The 21,042-nt window shown below is 44.0% G+C and overlaps 3 protein-coding genes across 3 annotated transcripts; 1 reads left to right on the forward strand and 2 right to left on the reverse strand.

Annotated features, from left to right (window-relative positions):
* Positions 1-3,250: 3,250 nt before the first annotated feature.
* Positions 3,251-9,120, reverse strand: LOC116391671 (zinc-binding protein A33-like). Its single transcript, XM_031862449.1, has 6 exons — positions 8,509-9,120; positions 7,738-7,833; positions 5,561-5,794; positions 5,387-5,409; positions 4,762-4,877; positions 3,251-4,009 (listed from the first exon to the last, which is right to left on the reverse strand). Exons 1-6 carry the CDS (start codon positions 9,031-9,033, stop codon positions 3,444-3,446), a joined length of 1,560 nt encoding a protein of 519 aa, XP_031718309.1. The 5' UTR covers positions 9,034-9,120; the 3' UTR covers positions 3,251-3,443.
* Positions 9,121-12,897: 3,777 nt separating this feature from the next.
* On the forward strand, positions 12,898-14,716 carry LOC116391926 (endonuclease domain-containing 1 protein-like). Its single transcript, XM_031862940.1, has 2 exons — positions 12,898-13,248; positions 13,969-14,716. The coding sequence occupies exons 1-2, from the start codon at positions 12,943-12,945 to the stop codon at positions 14,572-14,574; spliced, it is 912 nt and encodes a 303-aa protein (XP_031718800.1). The 5' UTR covers positions 12,898-12,942; the 3' UTR covers positions 14,575-14,716.
* Positions 14,717-15,724: 1,008 nt separating this feature from the next.
* On the reverse strand, positions 15,725-21,024 carry LOC116391825 (zinc finger protein 853-like). Its single transcript, XM_031862768.1, is given in 6 exon segments — positions 15,725-16,950; positions 16,952-17,895; positions 18,033-18,144; positions 18,708-18,982; positions 20,053-20,382; positions 20,806-21,024. Coding segments are annotated over 5 exon segments (1,689 nt in total). The 5' UTR covers positions 20,357-20,382; positions 20,806-21,024; the 3' UTR covers positions 15,725-16,896.
* Between the last annotated feature and the right edge of the window lie 18 nt (positions 21,025-21,042).

The raw sequence follows: 21,042 nt of genomic DNA on the forward strand, positions 1-21,042 counted from the left end.
GAGAGAGAGAGAGAGAGAGAGAGAGAGAGAGAGGGAGAGGGATACAAGCTTCGCGATAATGATTTTGTTTAGTCTACAACACATCGCCTCGATGTAGTCCTGCATGTATAATCTCATCCAGCAAGCATGGCTGAGCACACACCCACACGCGCACACACACAGGTGAACATGTCACCGCTGACCTCTATTTTTAGACATGAATGTGCACACAAGCATGTAAGCATATAATTCTGCTCTCTCAAACAGCCGTCTAGCTTCGTAGCTTTTGTCCAAAGCAGCTGATTCCACTAAAAGCTTCTTTTTTGTATAAATAAAACCCATCAATGTGTTTTCCCTCCTTCAAATACAAAACAGGGATGTTGGCAGGTGTTAAAGTGTCTCACTTTGCTCTCTACTTGTCCTTAACTGTCCCCCCGAAATCTCCCTCCATCTTTGCATCTCCTGCTATCCCGCAATAAACATTTCAGACTGCAACAGACCCTGATAGTGTATGTTCTCCAGACTGAGGGATAATGTATAGCTTGAATTCTCTCCAGTTTCTAATGAGGTTTCCATTTATCACTTTAACCCCGTCATTCAGTCTCTCCGTCTTCCTTCAGCCCCTCTCGCCGTCCCTCTCCTCATTGTTTATTGATGGAGGGAGGGAGCAAATTCTTGAGCGGGAGTGCAGAAAACAGATCCATAACAGAGAAAGCTACTTTACATGACGCTGAGGGTTAAAAATAGGGGTTGTATTTTGGGAACAGATCAGTCATGTGAGGGAGGAGAGGTGAAGGATGGATGAACAAGATGAAAAGAGAGATGAGGGATGGAATGAAACGCTGAATTTTCAAAAACGTGTAAAAAAAGAGAAACTTTCATCTCAGACTTCTCTTTCACTTTGACCCCTCACTGAAACCGATCAAAGACGGGGATGAATGACACAGGGAGTGGCAGAAGAGCAGTAATGTAGAAGCGACTGCTTGTGTTACTGCTTGTTGATCGGCCTGCAATAATATCTAATTACAGGTTAGGACAGGTGAAGTCTTCAGACCAGCAGTCTATGGTTAATATATAGGCAGATGACGCACAGAGATTAAGCTGACATGGATAACAGATACGTTTGATTTGGGTCAGACCAATTCTCATTACTTATTTGTTGGTAATAGTAGTCACAAATTACTGTTCAATTGGCACGATCTCATGAACCTTGCTTAACCGGACATTGAAGAAAAAGACACTTTGTGCGTATCGGTGACCGGTAAACACAACACTCGAACACGGGTGACAGGTAATCAAATGATTATCTCGAGGATATCTATGGCCGTAACATGCAATCAGGCTTTTGTGTTGAGTCCGCGTCAAACAGGATGCTTCAACTCTTTATGCCTGTAGTGCGTTGTGTAAAAAGGTATCTGAGACCTCACCAGCACTTTGCCGCTGTTCTTGTTCTTTGATTGATAAGTGTTCACTGGACCATCGGCCAACCTGGCTGTTGTGCCTCGTTCCAGATGTTTTGGAGATTCAGCATCCTCTCTCTCTGGTTTTCTTGTCTATTCTTTCAGAAATGTCTGATGTCAAAGTTAAGAAATGGTATGGTCCACTTTAGGGGTGTCTGATACTTATATTAAAAGATTCTTTCAGGCATAAATATGGGAAATATATTGCAATATTTAATTGCGGACAGGTAAGAAAAATATATAAATGTGTTGACACCCCGACCAGGTTTTTTTTAACCTCTTTTGGGATATATATATATATATATATATATATATAGTGTACTAATTAACAACCCCCCAATCTCCCCCTGTGACTCAAACTCTGTCTTTTTACACTGTTGTATTGGTACTTTTGCTTAAGTCAAATATCTGAATACTACTGCTCGGGTGGTCCTATCTGTTTGGAGACACCTGAAAGTTCATATATGTTTACAATCCACCTGTAATATCGTCATCCACATTTTCCATCTTTTACTTTTGTATGATGGTGGTTTATTTTGGACACACAGCATCTACTGTATGCATGTCCTCTGTTGCTCAGGTTTCTTCCATTTCTTTCTCTTTAAGTTTTTCTGGGGGGAGTTTTTCCTTTATCAGAATTGTAAAGCCCTTTAATACACATTTGTAGATTGTAATATTGGGCTATATCAATACAGATGTTGAGATGACCTCTTCCCTAAAAGCTTTGAGTGGGCTGCACTTGAGGAGGCTGACTTCTAAAGTTCATTAAAAGTATCATTATGAAGACGCTGTGGAGCAGCTTGATGCTGCATGCAGTTTGTTCGAGGCGCCCTCTGGTGGAATTAAATGGACAACAAAACACCCTCAGTAGGAAATTTAATCATATTATTCAAATCGAATGCCAAATGTCTAGACAGAGTTTTCTCTCGTCAAAACTTTCAAAGACACAAAGTATTTTAAAATGACATTTTTGCAGAGTAGTATTGTGGTGGGACATTTAGAGGTAAGTGTCCCTCGTAACGTAAAGGCAAATAGAAGTCATGATTACTTCTGTTAAATCTACTGTACACATTTACGAGGAAACATATAAGAATTAGAAGATTGGCTACATAACAGCTATAAAATAGTAAAAAGTGACATTTTTTTAGACATTTTAAAACACACAGTAAGATATTGCAACAAAATTAGTTAATAAAATGTAAAAACATTTTTTTGCAGAGATTCAGTGTTCGTCACCAAACTGCATTGTGTTTACCTTTTAGCTCTAACAAATGTGTTGAATGCATTATCTTCATCAAAAAACATTTGCAACGCAGATTGTTTTTTTTTTTTTATCCTGCATTGTTTATGTTTCCGAGCTAGCAGTCACATGATCTTTAAGAGCTACTCGAGAAAACTCACACAATGGTACATTTAAGTCTTTGGCTACACCAACAAGCAATATGCCGTAACTCGTTTCTAATGAACTCACAACCAATACAAAGTCTTACAGCATGAGGCTATTCTTTGTTTGTCGTATTGTCAACAAGACCAAAACCAACAATGTGTTAATCCGTCTCTCAATACCTTTTTGGCTCTCAGCCACAAGCCGCAGCTTCAACTCATACAGTCTGAGGGGCGCTGAAGTCGAGCGTGGTGTATTTGGCAGAGTTGTCAGTTCGGTCTGCTGAGATGTCACTAGTCCAGCTACATTACACGCCTGTTGCATCTGATGAAAATAAATGCATTGGTGGCATTTTAGGCAACCGAATGCCTCCGATCACATGATGGGTATGGAATGAATTGAAATTAGTATCACTTTAAGGGTACTAATGGTGGAATTTTTTTTAACAATTCCCAGCCCTTGTTACCTGCGTGTTCATCATCCCCACATCATTAATACAGCAAAGTCCTTATGACAAGGCAGATGTGTTAGTGCTCATGAAGGAGTCCATCCAAGTTCAATAGCTGCTAAATCTTCTTCTGCAGTTATATTCTGAATCTGTCCTCTGATAAAGAAGACATCTATCCCCAGTGTGGCGTCACTATGGTGAGTGGCTCCCGGTTTTGTCCGTTGATTATCGGCCAGGGATTAAAGTACGGGTAAACAGGCTCTTTGAAATTTGCATTATAGAAGGTGAAGAGGTGGCTCATGTTTCCTGCATCGTAAAACCCAACGTCACCACGATTATAGTCCAGATAGACCCCCACCCTGCTGGGGGGTTTGGAGGGATATATCAAGCTCTCCTCCGAGTCGGTGCATGCCTCATAATCGCTTGTGCCGTCAGCGTTGTCCCTCAGCACCAGGGTCCAGAAACCATCGTCCGGGCAGAGGCTGATCTCATCCTTCCTGTTGACGGAGGCTGTGGCCACGCCCAGACCCCACGCTGTCTTGGACTCCACTTCCACCTCCCAGTAGTGTCTCCCAGAGGAGAAGGCCTCAGAGCCCAGGACGATGTTGTAGAGAGTAAAGCGCTCTGGGTTGTTGGGCAGGTTGGGCTGGATTTTTCCCACGTGAACGCTGGTGCGACACGGGGACACAGACAGGCACGGGTAGGCTGTGTCTGGGTCCAGGGTCACCGCTTTGACAGCTAAGAGGGCAACAAAAACAAAAAAAAAAAAAGAGTTAGAGATGGACCAATGCAACAACGACAACAAACGTGTGTCAACAGAGAATGACCCAAGAAAGACTCTTTGGCTGTGACCTTTAACAAGATACTGAATGCCTTCCTGCTCAATTAGTGTAAGACGAGCTTGATAAGAGCATCAGCTACATGGATACGAATGAAATATAAATGATACTGCGTCAAGATGCAACTCTATAGATCCAATAAATCCTTTACTGCAGTCTAGTGTTACGCAATCAATGTATGACATGTCATTGGCGCATGACCCAAAATAAGTTTTCATTGACAGACAGAACCTAGAAAGCAGATGTCATGCTTGAAAACTTCTCGACAGAGCAGGTTGATACAAGAAAATGCAAAGCACAAAAATGTCTTGTTATAGCCAACTATTTTATTTTTGTGGAGCACTCAATCGAATGTACATGTCAAAGTCAATGTACTAGTCATGGGGAGGACTACTACTCAGTATTTGGAAATAGTTGTAGAAAGTTGTCTGTGGCTCTGAAGGAGCTTTAAAGTCTGAAAAGGACTCAAGTGACTCCCAAGTGGGATCTATACTTGAGCTTGGAGACTGCAAATGTTTGACAGACACATTGTTAGAGAAGGATCCAGGTTTTTTGGAGTTTGACTAATATAAGTCAGCCTCTGCTGCATTATATGCTCTTGTGTGTGGGTTTGTATATCTATATCTATAGATATATACAGAATATATATACCTGGCTGAAAGATTGAGCTCATTTTCCTCCAGGTCCTGTACTGCAGAGGTCCCAGAAACTCTCCTGCCTGCAGATACTCACCCACCTCTGAGGGGCGCTCAAACAAGCTCTCAGCCCTGACGGAGAGAAAGAGAGAGAGATAAATTAAAGCAAAAGGTTTCTCTAGCCAGATCTGTGCTGCTCACGCGGGAGGTGTGGTCCGGGCGTTATAAAATGTCAAGAACATCTTGTTAGAAAAACATTATAGCATTCTTCTTTTGTTTTACTTAGAAAAGGTGACTGTTTAAGACTTGAGCAGCACATTGTGGCCTTTAAGTCATGTCTCTATGTCATATCTGCATTCAGGCCACCTCTTTAGGAAGAAATGTAAACAAGACACTGAAGAATCCTTTGTCCTTTAAGTTTGAAGTTGTCTTGGACTTTCCGCTTCCAGTAGACATGACAATGTGCGGCAAAGATGAAGCGCTATACCACAATCACGCCCCCACATCCTGTTTCAGCAACACGTACTTACAAAACAATGCATCATTTACTTTTGACTTTCGGCCTTTGATTTAGGTCACATAGAGATATAGGGGGAGAAGACCGAGAAAAGGATGAGTTGAAAGATTTTGATGATGCTCACCCTCCAATGAAATCTTTGATTCCCTGAAATAGAGCAGATAAAAACAAGCCAATGTTTACGAAATACATGCAGATAATATCTCTGACACTGCACTTCTAGAGTGTCACAATTTTCTGAATGCAACTGATATGGCTCTTTTTCCCCAGAATATCTGGGTATTATCATCTCTTATACCTTGAGTTGCTCTGGGTTTTCCTCTTCTGTCAGTTTGAGGCGAAGCTGGTCGGCCGTGCTTTCCATTTGGCTGATTTGCTCTGTGGTCTCAGTGAGCGCCTCCTCCAGCTGGTTGAGCTTCTCCTCCTTCTGCTTCTGCAGTTTCTCCTTTATGCGCTCTTCCTCCTCCAGTAGGAACTCCCTCAGACGGCCAAACTCTGCAGTGACCATCTCCTCCAGATCTCCTGCTCGATCCTGAAACACAGGGAGGACTCCCATCAGCAACAACATGGGAAAGAGTTTGTGAAGTTTCAACTCTAGGCCAAAGTAATCTCACTTAAACATGCAAATTAAACTATGCACTACATGCATCCACTACTCTTATTTCATTACAGGCCAACACTTGACTGAATCACCTGTGGATTAAAACTGCTGCTTTGTTGCACTTTTGGAAACCAGATGAAAGGAGAAAGTTAAATATGTAGGAAGAGGCCTTGTTATTGACTGTGAGGGACTGACACCAAACCTGCAGGTACTTTTTGGTATTTATATTCTGTTATTCCGTTAGTTTTTTTAGACAGGTTCATTTGCACTTTTGTATATATTTGATACATTGTATTTCAATTTCATGAGACTTTCACTGGTTTCACTGGTTCACAGGTTAAAATGCCAAAACATTATATAAATTACTTAAAATGATCTCCACCTCAACCAACTACAAGAGTAAAATGCTACCGACACATGAATGCATTAACATTAATAATATGATAATATAAAGCCTAATATACAATCCACTGCGGATTTATTTTTTGATATTTTGTGCCTAACACTCATGTACTTTTACTTTTACACTCCACTGATTTAGCATCGCAATCCTGTAACATTGTCGGACAAAAAGATCCTCAAAAAGAGGTTAAAAATTGAAGCAGCATAACCAGAGATATCGTCCTTTTCTTATTCAACACATTCCACGCTTGCATTACCCACAATGCAACTTGACCACTAACGGTTCGATAAGAGATGCAGGTGCGTTATGTTAGTGGTAGCTAATGTAGCCTCGAGTGGCTAGCCTCAGGCAGAGGTGAGGGGCGGACTGCAGAGGTCTGGTAAACTCCCTTTGAAACTTGAGGACATTCATCAGACTAAACTGATGTTTTTGTGGCTCCTTCTGGAGCCACAAAAAGCTTGTTTCACATATGCTGCAGTAATCCCCAAGACCTGTGGAGTTCCCCTTTAAGTAATATAGTGAATGTGAGGCTTTTACTTGCAACAGGGGTTGTTTGACTCTGTTGTATTGGTGCTTTAATTTAAGTAAAGGATAGAAATACTTAATCAAATCCTAAAACGGGTGGATAGACAGGCAGCCAGGAAAAATAATAAGCCCTTACACACACAGATTGCCAAACTTCCTCTCAAACTTGTTGACCCACATCCTGTCACGCCGGCAGAGAAACAAAGAAGTGAAAATCTATGAACGTGCACATGAACTGGGCCAAACAGACAGACAGCGAGACAGACAGACACACACAGGAAAATATGGATACTGAGACATCCAGACAGACTGACGTCCAGACAGAGAGGATAGAGAAAGACCCCTTAAAGTAGCCTGAAGCACAGATAGGTGTAGTTATCTGCTGCAGCAGAAACACTCCAGCAAAGCAAACACATATCTCTGTGTAGCACACACAGGATCGCACAAAGAGACCTCTATTTGAGGAGTGCTGCTCCCAGCCAAAACTCAACCAGCTGTTATCTCTTTCTGCGAGGGCGTGTTGCATAGCTATTGTACACTCCATTTGTGTGTGTGTCTCGCCTGTGAAAAAAGAGATTGCGAGAAAGACAAACAGGACTTGACATGCATGGATGTTGATTAATCGTGTGTTTCATTTCAGGAAGGATCTCTGCATTTGCAAATACATGAGAACCATCACGTTCAAACAAACAGCGCTGACTAACAACCTGTTGTGTCACCGCCAGTCATAACTGGGACGAGTCACCCGTCCGACACGTCTGTCAGACAGGTAAAGGTGAAGGAATGCAGGTGAATGTTGCTTAGCGACGAGAAATTCTGGTTCTATTCTCAGACACACACACAAACAAACACACACGTAGACATATTGCTTCGCTAGGATTACGTCCAGTATATATTTCCGGTCTTTCACTATGCTTCACTAACAAATACACGCGTATCTCGATACCTTGGTGAGGAGGATCTTTTCGTTGGTCTGCCTTTGGAAGAGCGTGGCCTCCTCGGTCTGTAGCTCAACCCTCTCTAGAGCGACAGACAGCTTATCCTGCAGGAGAAACAGACAATCACATGCTAAACATCGCTGAGAGGTGGTGTCGCTTAACCGGATTAAAGTTGATCAGCCTCTGCTCTGAACAACAACATCATCTTTGATGGGAGTCATATGATGGCCACCCTTTCCTCAACTGACTGCTCTGACCCACTAATTCAAACAAAACTGGAGACTTCAGTGTCAGTGAAGCACGAGAGGCCTCTCTCTTCAAACAAGCTGATGCTGGTCAGCAGCAGTGTTAAAGTGCAGGGGAGTTATAGGAATTCACACTATTCTGCTGAATTCCTGTAGAGACACAATGTACCAAAAGGCTCCCGAGGGAGAACGGGTAGTCTGCTTTTAAAAATGACTGACATTTCACAGCATCTGCTCTGTGGCGTGTTTATTTATTAAACTCAATCTTAATAAACTAGATTTCGTTTGACATTTATGAATGTTTGTCGAACTTGAGGATACATTGATTCTGGAGAACAAGGAGAGCGTGGCACTCCCTAAAACTTTAGACTTAAAGTTACGGTGATAAATAATAACATTGATTAATGATATCAGGATAGCCATCACCAATTATCTAAGAAGTTGGTCCGTGTAAACTCTATCAGATGAGATTTTTGCCATACCTTGGGCCTAAGAAGACTGAGCCCTATCTAAACTCAGCCAATGAGAAAGTACCTTGTAGTTTTCAAAGGCCTCGATAATGGGGATGACATTGTGGGTCTTGTGGTCCCTCGACATGCCGCACACCAGACAGATGGGCAGCTGGTCGTCCTCACAGTACAGCTTCAACCTCTCCTCATGCTCCTCGCACATATCCATATCCATACCCAGGCGCGGCCAGTGCCCGATGGACGAGGCCACGCTGTTCATGCTGGACCCGGGCTCCCGTTCCTCCGGCTCCTCCAGCGCACCTTCACAGAACCACCCGGTAGTCCCCGCGGCTGTGTCCATGGCCCGGGCTCTGCGCACGCTGTCCACGACGTTGCACAGAAGCGAGTTGGGTCGCAGCTTACGGCCGCTCGACTTTCTGCACTTGGGGCAACTCGACAACTCGTCCGCCTTGGCTTCCCAGCACTGGATGATGCACAGCTGGCAGAAGTGGTGCCCGCACTCGAGGATCACCGGATCACGGAAGAGCTCCAAACACACCGGGCAGGTGAGCTCCGACTGTAGTTCCTCAATCGCGTTGGTGTCCGCCATTCTCGGCGCACATAGTCCTTAAAGAAAGAAAAACACGTCTGATGGCAACACGGTGAAAGAAAAGAGCGCTCTTCTTCCGTTCACACCGAGGGAGGGAGTGGTCTGAAGCTGACAGCACAGCGAATGTTTTCACGGAAGGCGTGCAGCAACAGGCTCGATGAGGCCGACGGAGCTGCTGCATAACCGGGAACTCAAATGTTACTTAATTAAGTTAATGTTGTGATCTCATTTCTCATTATTGAGGAAATATAGTCACTACTTTCTCATAAATCGCCCCTTACAAAGACAACGTGTCTTACTAATGCCGTAGAGAACAATCGAAAGCATTAATACAAAGTAATAAAGGGTAATAAATAATCAAGATTATAATGTTAAGGAATCATCAATCAGTGCGTCAAGAGTTCTCCCTTTCTATGAAGCCAACAGCAAAAGTTAGTAAATCATCTTTAATTCTAAATGTTAAAACACATATTGGGTTAATATAGTTTTCTTTTTGCACAGTTTTGCAGTTGCACATTTTAAGAAGTTGTTGATAAATAAAGTTTGGTCCAAATGCTCATCTGACGCTGAGATCAGAGGTCAAACGTCCTTGTGTGTGTATTCAGTGTTTCTCAACAGTGGTGAGTTGCAGATTGCAACCGACTAAATACTCAACCCTCCCTGTCCGGTCATGTTGGAGGAGTTATGGATGGTTAGCTTTAGGATTGTAGGAGCTACTCTTATCTATACTCTGTTCTTCTACATGTCTTAATATTTGCCTTTAAAAAAACTATATAGAATTTTAAAAACAAATAAATTCAGAACAGGAATATAATTAATATTTAAAATATATCTAAACAATGTGTATAGAGCAGCAACCGTTTTGTTTACAACAACAAAGTCACTATATACAATAATTAATATCTCACTGGAAACAAATGCAAAATTGTATTAAAATAAATAACCTTTCCTGTCTTCTGTCCACCTGGCTGCTTTTTCTCAGCCAGCAGAGAAGTTTACAAGAACAAACTAACATAAACACATAAAACCTCAGACAGACAGCTTGTTTTTAGCTTGTTTATAAAGCAAAATGTAAAAAGCTTTTGGCCGGTTGTTCATGCTGTGCTTGTCTAAACATAGCGACAGTGGCCGATTGAATTAGGTTTCACTTTTGTTTACATGTTCACAGGTACAGTGATAAAGTATTGCCTTTTTACTCGCAAATACTTCATTGCACGTACAGTAACGAGCATAGTTACCGTCAACTCGAGTATATCTTCACTTCACTGGTTCACTTGAACTCAGCGATATGGTGGTGCAAGACAGCGGACTCCGAGGAAGACGACCCGCTCCCTAGGTAGATATAAATGGCTTTTTCTAAGCTAACAAAAACACTACGGTTCTTAGTTTCCGATGATTATACACTGATTAAAACATAGTTATGAATAATTTATTTAATCTCCCTAAATGTTACTCTTAAATGTAGACTGACACTATTCCCTTATATTTTTGCAAACTTTTTGTATTTATGTCTGCATATAGGCTAACACACTCACTTTGTATTCAAGTTGCTATCGCTATTTGCTACTTGTGTCCACTTGCTGTATTTGTTACAGTAACTCTCATGTAGCATTAGAGGAGCACATATAGGTCAGCTTTAATAAAGGCTCATTAATTGTGCTGCAGAGTACAATCTTACTTCAACAGGTAAGTTGCCAGGTGTTTAGTTTAGGTTCCCAAACACACCCTACAGCCTCTGAGTCAGACACACAAAACAAAGAAGAAGAAAGGAAACTAGCTGACAGAGTAAAAACCAGGAAGGGAATGTACGAGCGAAGCTATTCAAATTTTTGTCTTTGCTGCTTTTGGGCGAGCAGGGGAGTGTCTTTTATCTTCATTTTTTCTACATAAGTCTATTTTTTTATTGTCTTCTCTTATTATATGACATTATATGAAAAAACAGGTACACCTAAAAGACGGCTCCCATGCGCTCAGCACTCATTAAGGTGTGTTTTTACATGCAGAGGATCAATGCTGTCTCTGTATGAGGGCTTCATTTGTCATGGTGTATTTATCCTTGTGACTATTTAACAGGTAGATAATGTCTGTTTATAACAGACAGTCAAACATCTAAGGCTACAACATGAAATATAGGATTCAACCCCCCCCCAAATATTTCATCACTGTTAATAAGTAGCAGCTCTACTCTGTGTGGAAACAGAAACTGTGGTAGTTCCAGGTCGTCCACAGGTTACGGCTCGTCACCAGTGACCGTAAACACAGCGTTATTACTCACAGTCCAACCACCTTCACTGAGCTGACCATTATTAACTTCTGTGTCCTGGATAGTCAGGCTGCTTCCAAGTGTCATGTCTCTGAGTGCTCACTAGATGGCCATAATAAGCAGTCTAGCGCCCACAACTTAAAGATAAAATGAAAGATTCATACAGTCTGTACTCCTTTCATCCTTGATCGTATCCTGTAATTTCTCCTCAGGCAACATATTTATAACTAAATGTTCAGGCACTGTTATGCTAAGAATTTCTAAATGTGTCCAGAATATCCCCATTAGTCCTGGCAGGGTGTATTGAAAGGAGCAGATTTCAGATTTCCACCTGCAAGAGGCACACATAACCGTTCACTAATCACCAGTTAATGCATAAATATGTTATTGATGAGAGGCAGAGGGAGATGTTAAGGAAAGTCTCCATTTAAGAAGCTAAAATGACAAAAAGCGTGTCATGAGCCCAGAAGGTGATCTAATATGAGATTGTTTGTTTGTTTTTTTATCATTCCTGGTGACGCTAGTATTGATACTCAAAGACTTGGTATCAGTGATATCAGTACTTTAGGTATAGATCCACCCACCCCTGTGAACATCATGGTCTCAAATCTACCTCTTGTCCTTCATTTGTAGTGTGCATCACTCTGGTTTCCCCCATATTTACATCCTCTCTGCCATCTAACTATTTCTGAATACTGTTAAAAATATCATTTTTATGACAAATTGGACCAGATGGACAGAAACTGAGGATTTCCCGCACTTAACTTAACAGTTGAGTAATAATGGAAGTACTGTACGGAGCATGTATATCTTCCGGAAAACATGTGTGGTTCCCACAATGAAAGAAAAAACTACACAGAAACTGGAGAGACAGAAAATGAAACTTGCTGACTTGCCCAGAGGATTATGCTTGTGTCATGATATCAAATAATAAGAAACAACTTTTAAGGACAATGCCACATGAATGCAAGAATTAAAATGAGTTTTTGCACCTCACAAACATCTCATTATAATCCATGAAAAGCCTTTGCATCGTGCAAGTCACGTCTAAGTCTCCCATGATGCTTCATCTTTTTAGACAGTGTGAGAAAGCTGCAGACAGCAGCTTGGCTGAAAAATGCTGAAATATTCAGCAATAAAAACCTGGTCCTGGAGAGAACATAGACAGCATCAACCAGAAACTGCACCAGTGCATAAGCTTTTTAAAATTTTATTTCTGGCATTTGATGTGGAAGATGTCTATTTAAGAAGCTTATTTATTCTCGTTAAGAATATACAAGGTCAGTCTTGATGCTCAGTTAACGTTTTGGAGTTCCCCCTCAATTTATTTGAAACAAAATGATTAACACCTCAGCTGACTAATGAAAAAAATAATATGCAGTGCAATTGCTTCCCCGAAGGCCGCCTGACTGCTTGTTCGCAGGGGAAGTTTGATATGGGTATGGGGGTGGGTTACTCTCACCCAAAGGACTGCTGCTTTCAGTATATATAAGAGGAACCCTCAAACGCCTATACTCCAGACGCTGAAAGGACACAAAGGAGATATAGGTTTTATTAAACTCTGGAGCTTTGTCTGGGAGGAAGTCCGTCAACAGAGTGTGTGTCCGCGAGCATCTCTTTCCAGACCTGCTGCTCTGTTGTGAAGGATGTCACAAAAGAAGATGCTGCAATGCTCCACGGGAGCTCTGCTTCTTCTCCTACCCTGGTTCGGTGGCCTGGTCCTTGGAGAGATCAGCAACGACTTCTCCCAGTGCCTTGATTTCTTCTACAATAAAGCCCCACCAAAGGGTGTCGGTGCAGCAGGGTACCAGCCAATATGCCAGCGCCACAAAAACCAGTACCGCTTCGCCAGCCTGTATCACCGGCAGCATCGTTCACCACTCTACTCCGCGTACGTACTCGGTCCTGCAGATGGCAAGCGGCCCAAATCTACTTGGATGTTTGAACCTCAGGTGAGTAAAACAGTGTTCAAGAGCAGACACTTTGTTTATGACTAACTGTATTCTGTTGAGCGTTACTTTGTTCAGTGTTTACACGTGCTTTGATTATACACCCAGTTTAGTACATTTATATGCATTAAATAATGTTTATTATTATTTTGTCCACCCCATTTAAATCAATGAGGGTGGACGAAATAACAGAAACGGCATCAAAAACTACATCTTTAAAAGTTGAACCTCTCTAAAATCTTTATTATTACAACCTTCATGGTAGAATTTGTTGAAGGACTGTTGTGTTGTGCTGCATTACTTTAAGATAGCTGTACTTAATAAAGTGGAAACAGAGTTTTCACTTTGATTAAATAGATTAGCAGGAAAAATAGTACAAAAAATACAAAAAAATATCGTCATTCCGGTGTAGATCTATTTAGAATTTATGTTTATGTTTTAAGGCTACTATATGATGGAGAACACTAGTAGTTTCTGTTTAATTTAAGTATTGTTGTCAATGTGTGATTGGTGCAATTAAGTTTGAACCTTCAAGCAGTAACCGTAAATACAAAAATGCTTCCACACACACACCATCTTTTCTTTGGAGAAGTAAGAAAGGAAAGTGGGAATCGTAAGTTCTGTTTTAATTTTTATTTTTCAAGCTACATGAGTGCATCAGTCACACACACAACTATTATACTAAAAAAGTGATATATCCTTCTCTCTTTTGCTGTCATTCAGTTGGCGTTTTCCTGTGCCAGCTCAGAGATGCAACCCTTCCATACCCCCGTGGACCAGAATGTGATTGAGAGCCAGGCGGTGTTTGAGGACTACAGGAACTCCAACTTCACCAAGGGCCATCTCAATCCCAGCATGCACCAGAAGACAAAAGAAGACCGGGAGGCCACCTTCACGCTGACAAACGTTGTCCCTCAGCGAGCGGGCTCCAACTCTGGAACGTGGAATGGTCTGGAGAATGAGGTTTTAAGAAAATTCAAGGCCTTCTGCAACGGGTCGATGCATGTGATCACCGGAGCCATGCCTTATGAGTCTGAAGCGCGCTCGATCAATAACAGGGTGTCTGTTCCTGAGTACATGTGGTCCGCCTACTGCTGCCCATCCTACAGATCCGACCTTCCTGAGTCTGTCAAGCCCTTTTTCCCCACATATGCTGCAGTGGGAAGGAATGACCGCAACAGTGGAGAGGAGATTGTGCCAGTTAATGTCAAGGCGAGAGCCTCGGTGAGGGGCTACGATGTGAGGCGCATGTCTTTAGAGACTCTGGAGGGCATCTTGAAACAGAGGCTGGCCATGACCATCACTCTGTTTCAAGGACAGTGTCAGTAGCAACGGTTAAAAGCTTTAGTTCCTTGCTTAAGTCAAACGTTAACTGTTATTGGTGTGCACTGCAGTAATCACCATGTACAGCACATCTTGTTATCTTTAATTACTGAATGAGCGTTTGATTAATGAGGACATGAAATTAATTTTTCCAATGATTAAGATTTTTTAAAACACATATTGTCTAACCAAATGATTTTACTCATGAAACAAGAAATAAATGGGTGAAGAGCCTTCTGATGATTTTCTTTTGATTAAGTACTCACTTTTTTCATACAAATAAAATGGTTGCACATTTCACATTTTGTACTCTGCGTATGTACTGCAGCAGGCCGCCCAATGCCAACAGGATGAAAAAGTACAAATTACTGTCTGACATGCTAGAGCAGTAATTACCTTTTCGGAAAGACTGTGTTGAATGTGATTTTGCCAGATCATTTTTTTTAGATTAGTTGTCACCTTAGCTACAACTCCAGGGACATACTTCCCTGTATGTCTGGATTAACCACGTATCCCACTATCTGTGCTAGATGCAGTTTTCCTACATGGCTCCAGGCTGGCTGTGTGGTAGTTTAAATAAACAGAAAATGTATTCAGGGCTATGTTACATTTATGCACAAAACTGAAAGAAATAAGGTCTTGAAACTCAATTCTGACACAGGAACCATTTTCGGGACTGGCGGGGCCTCATGCGGGACCAAGTCTAAGTCGCTTATTATCAGTTGATTGTTTTAGTGGTGCATCTTCCACAAACTAATTTCCATTTAAATCATTTAAAGCCTGAAGCTTTTGGGGCAACTGGAATTCTGGTGCCCACTTTGTATGATTAGTAATCCAGCTTTGCTTTATGGGGTCGATATAAAATGATAGTAAAATTAATAAATGTTTACTTTTACACTATGCTTAATAAATAACATGTCACCATTGTAGCCAAAACAATTTAAAAACAACGAATAAACTACAACAGAGCATTGAAACAAACAAAAAATATAAAATAGTTTGGACACCGAAACTGAAAAGGATAAGAATACTTTTGTTGAGCGATTTTTCAGCCCTTTTCACTTTCCATAGCCCAGTAAGGTAAACCTGTCTCTGTCCAGCGATAACAAAGTCTAAAGCTAATTAATTAGCATGTTAGCCTATATTTAGCTTGACCAATCTGTACAAAGACTCCACAAAGTCAGTATGCCAGGCCACAAAATAGCCCACATAAATCTAAGAGTTGTTGCTTTTATACAAAAATAAATAAAATGAGATCAAACAAGTTAAATGGTTAGCTTTAGCGGTGTCTGGAGCACACAGTATCAATACCAGATAGTTCCTGAGCACATGTGGTCGGCCTATTGCTGTCCCTCTTACAGATCTGACCTCCCTGACTCTGTGAAACCCTTTTTACCCGACATATGCTGCAGTGCGAGAGATTTACCGCAACAGTGGTGAAGAGATTGAGCTGGTGGATCCCAAAGCGTGCGAGGCTGATGTGAGACGGATGTCCTCAGAGACCCTCGAGGGCATCTTGGAAATAAGGCTGAAAACCCAAATCAGTCCGTTTAAAGAGCGCTGTGAGTAATAAAGGGTGACACGCTCCAGTTAACTTACCTGCACACAGTTCATCTTTCATAGCCAGGGCTCTTATGGGTCACTACGTACAGTCCTAGTGTCGGGTCAGACCCAGTCTTAAACAGACTCCTTCACTATTTAATTACTAAATAAATGTTAAATGTTGTCTCTGGTGTGGATGGTTGGAAATTAATATGATCTTGCATGTTCACTAACCCCATGGTTTTCCAATAAAACACTGAAATGGATGAAATGCCTTCTGATAAATTGAAATATTTATTTCTGATTGATATGGCCAAAACACAAACATACAAAATACCAAGCTGTCAATTATATTGTCTGGCAAATAACAAGGGCACCGGTTGCAACATGAGTGACTTATTGATAAAAAAGACAAAGATGTACAACTCGATCATAATAAATAAGTACAAGCGTTGTACACACAAATGAGACCACCTCAACATAAAATGGCTGAAGAATTAAATATAGAGAAACACCAGGTACAACTGACTTCCTGTCTACTTTGGACATTTGCCTTCTTTATTTACTCTACAAAAAACGTCCACAGTACGTCTTCATTTTAAAAGTTTATTTGACTGTCAGAGCGTGTACGAAAGGCAACTCCAGATCGCTGAGAGTAAAATTAGCATCCACCGTCGGTTGGCATTAATCACCTGAATTCTACCACATTCAATTATAAAACCCGCTTTTTCTTTCCAGTTCCGTCAGACATTTGAAGGAGAGGCTCTTAAAAACACTGGTGGTTTTTCAGTTGCTCCACATCACTGAAGCCGCTTCCACAGTTGGAGCACTGGAGTGCCGCCTTCTCGCTGCTGTGTATGAGTTGGTGTCTCTTTAGGTACTCCACGCGACTGAACCGCTTCCCGCACGCCTCACACCCGTACGGACGCTCCCCGGTGTGAATCCGCTGGTGTCGTTCCAAATTGCCCAGACGACTGAAGGTGCGTCCACACTGAGGGCACCGGTGCGGCCTCTCGCCCGTGTGCACCAGCTGATGCCGCTCCAGCGAGCGCGAGTGTGTGAAGCGCTTCCCGCAGATCTCGCAGCAGTGCGGCCTCTCGGCGGCACACGCGCACTCGTGGTTCTTCAGGGCCCAGGCGTGGCTGAACGTGTTGCCACAGTGGGCGCACGGGTAAAGAATGTCCTCTCCACTGTCCTGTAAATGAGAGGCTCCCAGCGGACAAGGGTGCTCCTCCACCTCGGCCTGTGAGGTGAAGCCTCCGCCACACTGTGGGCAGAAGTGGAGTAAGTCTGCGCCGCCCTCCTCTTCCCCTCCGCTCTCCCCGACACTCCCTGGAGCACACAGGTGGGGCAGGTGCGCCGACTCTCCCTGCTCCGACACATCGTCTCCGGTCACGACCTCAGCCGAGTCGTCCTCTTGCAACTCTCGTGACCTCGGCTCCCCTCCGGCCCTCGCGGCGTCTTTCGCCCGTCCTTGCCCTATCTGCTCCTCTCTCTGCAGGGTGGGTGGCTCCAGCTCTTCGTCCTGCTCCATTCCATCGAGACCGATGTACTTGGGGGCCAGGCTGCTCTCGCTGCCTTGCTCTACCTCCGAGTCGGGGCTGACCGGCTCAGAGGCCGTCAGGGCGGCCTGTTCGCGGCCTCTCTCGGCCTTCAGTGCAGACTCCAGACCCCTCAGCTCATCCACGGTCATGCCCCCCTCCGACGGCTCTGCTGAGTCCGACTCCCAGTCCTCATCCTCTCCCTCTCCTGAGTGAAGGCTCGAGGGACGATCTGAGAGGTCTCCTGAGTAGAGACAAAGGGGGGAGGGGGAGGAGAGAGAGCTGGCGTGAGCAATCATTTCCACCATCTTTCAAACTATTCGCCCTCTGAACATTTCACTAACTTCCCCTCCCTCAATCAGTGTGTACTGGGCTCCTTACCTTTGCTTTGGGCTCTGGAGCAAGTGTGGAGGTTCGGGTTGGGCGGGTCCATCTTCAAAGCCTCCTTGATTAGCTGGAGAGAGGCGGGTTGATAACCCTCTGTTTGTGCAAACTGCATTGAGAAGCACAGAGACTGTAGTTACCAGGTAGTATAAGACATGTATAGTTACATTTGTAAGTGCTTTTTCCAAAATGGCTCCTAAACTTTCATGCAACACTCATCATAGCTAAACCTTTTTACAATGCTATACGATTGGTTATATTTATGTACGGGCATCAAAAACACCTTGTAATGACTTCACAGGGAGGCTAATAACACATTCTGCATGCTTTTGAATATTCAAGTACAGGAGACAAGTGAAGAGTGGATCTGTGCCCTGCCACTTGGTCACGTGGTGGAATAGCAAACAGCTTTTCACCTCTACAGTAGTATTTCCACCTAAAAGCTTGCCGCACTTGAGATGTGGAGAGCCCTCCTCAACGGGCTCCTCTGGAGGCTAAATATCAAATCAATAGCCTTCATCCACATCTCTGCAGTGATTTAAAGACTGAAAGACAACTATCTCTCTGTGTGTTAGCTTTCTATTTCATTCTATAAGAAGCCGCTGAGCAGTACAGAGATACTGTGCCAATTTCTCCTCCTCCTCCTCCTCTGAGGAAGCCTGTCTCCCTCACCTCCTCTTTGATGTTGGCAGTCTCCTCCCCCTCACCGCTGAGGCTGCCCTCCCCTTCCTCGTCCTCCATCATCCCTCCATCGTCCTCTTCATCCCCGGGGAACTGGATGAGGTACATCTCCCTGGCCTCCTTTCCCCCTCTTCCTTTTCCTCTTCCTCCTGCCACCATCCCCACAGCTCCCGTCCTTCCTCCTCCTCCACCTCCTCCTTCCTCCCACACACCTCCAGGCCAGCCTTTGCCATAGACTGCTGCTGGGCCCTTCTTTGACTTGCCTCCTGTGGAGAAGAGAGGAAGATGAGCGAATGGTGGGAGGTAGGTGAGAGAGTAAGGAGAACGTGAGGAGGAGGGCAGGAGAGAGGGAGGGCACGGGGAGACAGGAAGGAGAGAGAATGAAATATGAGGGGGTGAGAGAGAAGTGGGAGGAGATGATTGGAAGGCCAGGAGAGAGAGTTGAAGGAGAGAAGAGGGCGGAGAAGTGGGAGATGAGGAGGAGGAGGAGGAGGAGGGGGTTGGAGAAGCAGAGGGGAATAGGAGTAGAGAGGAGCTTGGGGGGAAGGGAGAAAGGAATAGGAGCAAGGGGAGGAGTGAGCATGATGAATGTGTGGAGAGAGAGGGGGCGTAGCAGGACAGACAAGAGAGCGGGAAGGAGAGAAAAACACATGAAAGGGAGGAGAAGAGCAAGAGACAGACGAGAGGGAGAAGTGGAGTTGGCGGGGGCAACGGGGGAGAGGAGGAGGAAGAGGAAAGGGAGGACATGTTGAAGGAAAAAGAGCAGGGGTGAGGAGGAAACAGTGAAAAGAGGAGAGAGAGACAGAGCAGAGAGAGAGGAGAAGTGGAGTGGAGAGGGAGTATGTAATTATGGTGGTGGTGGAGAGGAGCGGGAGTGTATGCAACGTGATGAAGGAGAGAACAGAGCAGGAGGAGGTGGGGGCAGGGAGAGAGGAAGGAGGCGAAGGCGGGGAGGAGAGAGGAGCGGTAAGGGGAGGAGGAAGAGTTGGAGAGAGAAGTGAAGGAGGTGGGGGGAGGGAGAGGAGCAACGCAGGAAGGGAGGGAGGGAGAGAGCGAGCAAAAGCACAGAGGAGTGGGAGGGACAGAATGCAGCGGAGAGAGAGAGGAGAGGGGGAGGTGAAGGACAGAGGGAGGAACATGAAGAGGAGGCGGAGGAGGAAGGGAGGGAGAGAGGAAGGGAGAGATCAGCTCTTGCCAGATGGTTTCCAACAAAACAAGTGCGTCTTCACATAAGCCCTGACTGCATAGCAAGAACCCTGTTTCTCACATCACACAATCCTACTGAAATATGTCAGCTGTTTCAGAAAGCAGAAAACCATCCTCAAGCTATACTTACGGGCCCCCTCAACTTTTCGTTTCTGCCGCCCTCCAGCTCCTTCTTCCGCCGCCGTCAGTCCGGCGTTGCGGCGGGTGGCCGCCCAGCCCATCCCGTACTTGCGCTCGGTCCTCAGCTTGGTCTCGGTGAGCCTCAGCCGCTGCTTGAGCGCGTCGTTCTCCTTCCTGTTGAGCGAAAGCTCCACCAGGTAGTCGTTCACCATGTCCTGGAAGAGCTTGGTGATCTCGCAGACCGAGGCTCGGATCAGACTGTCCATGACGGCCGTCAGATGCGTCTCAAACGTGGACACCGATTCCTCCATCATCGTGGCTCCCCACACGGGATCGGAACCTGGTGACGGGTTCAATAACATGTCATGAGTTTGCCCACTAACTTTCCCACTGTCGATTCTAATACATGACGTAAGTTATAGCCAATCGCATCCTTATCGCCAATGTCAGTTAACGTTACAAATATTAACTTAGTTAGCAGCTACACAATCTACATAACATCGTCAGTTAAGTGTGACAGTTAATCACACACAGTAGCATTACGGTGAACGTTATTCCACCCCTGTTATCATTTAATTAAAGACTGTACTGCCACTTTATTCAAGCCGTTGAATACCAAATACACGACCTGTGCCCGGTTAGCTTGTTGGTGAACTTGTATAGCGTTAATGTAAGTCGACACACAGTAATGCTCGATAAGGAGAGGAGCAGCTCCGTCTGGAAAGTGATCGTGCTAGCAGCTAATTTAGCTTCGAATACGAACCGTTCCTTGGATGAAATCCGGAAGAGTTAACCTAGACGTGAAACGGCGACAGGCTGTGTGATATCACGGATCGTGGATAATCTTGGTCGACGTTCATAAGCACGGAGACACGGTGACAAAGGAAGGCGCCATCTAACTTCTGTCCTCTCTCTCTCTCTCACCGTCTCTGCTCTTTCTCGTCTCCTTCAGCACTGCTCAATGATGCTTGAGAACACTGCGCGTGCGCATTACCGTAAT

The sequence above is a fragment of the Anarrhichthys ocellatus genome, unplaced genomic scaffold (genome assembly GCF_004355925.1).
Source record: "Anarrhichthys ocellatus isolate YVR2014 unplaced genomic scaffold, GSC_Weel_1.0 scaffold27, whole genome shotgun sequence".
Classification (NCBI taxonomy): domain Eukaryota; kingdom Metazoa; phylum Chordata; class Actinopteri; order Perciformes; family Anarhichadidae; genus Anarrhichthys; species Anarrhichthys ocellatus.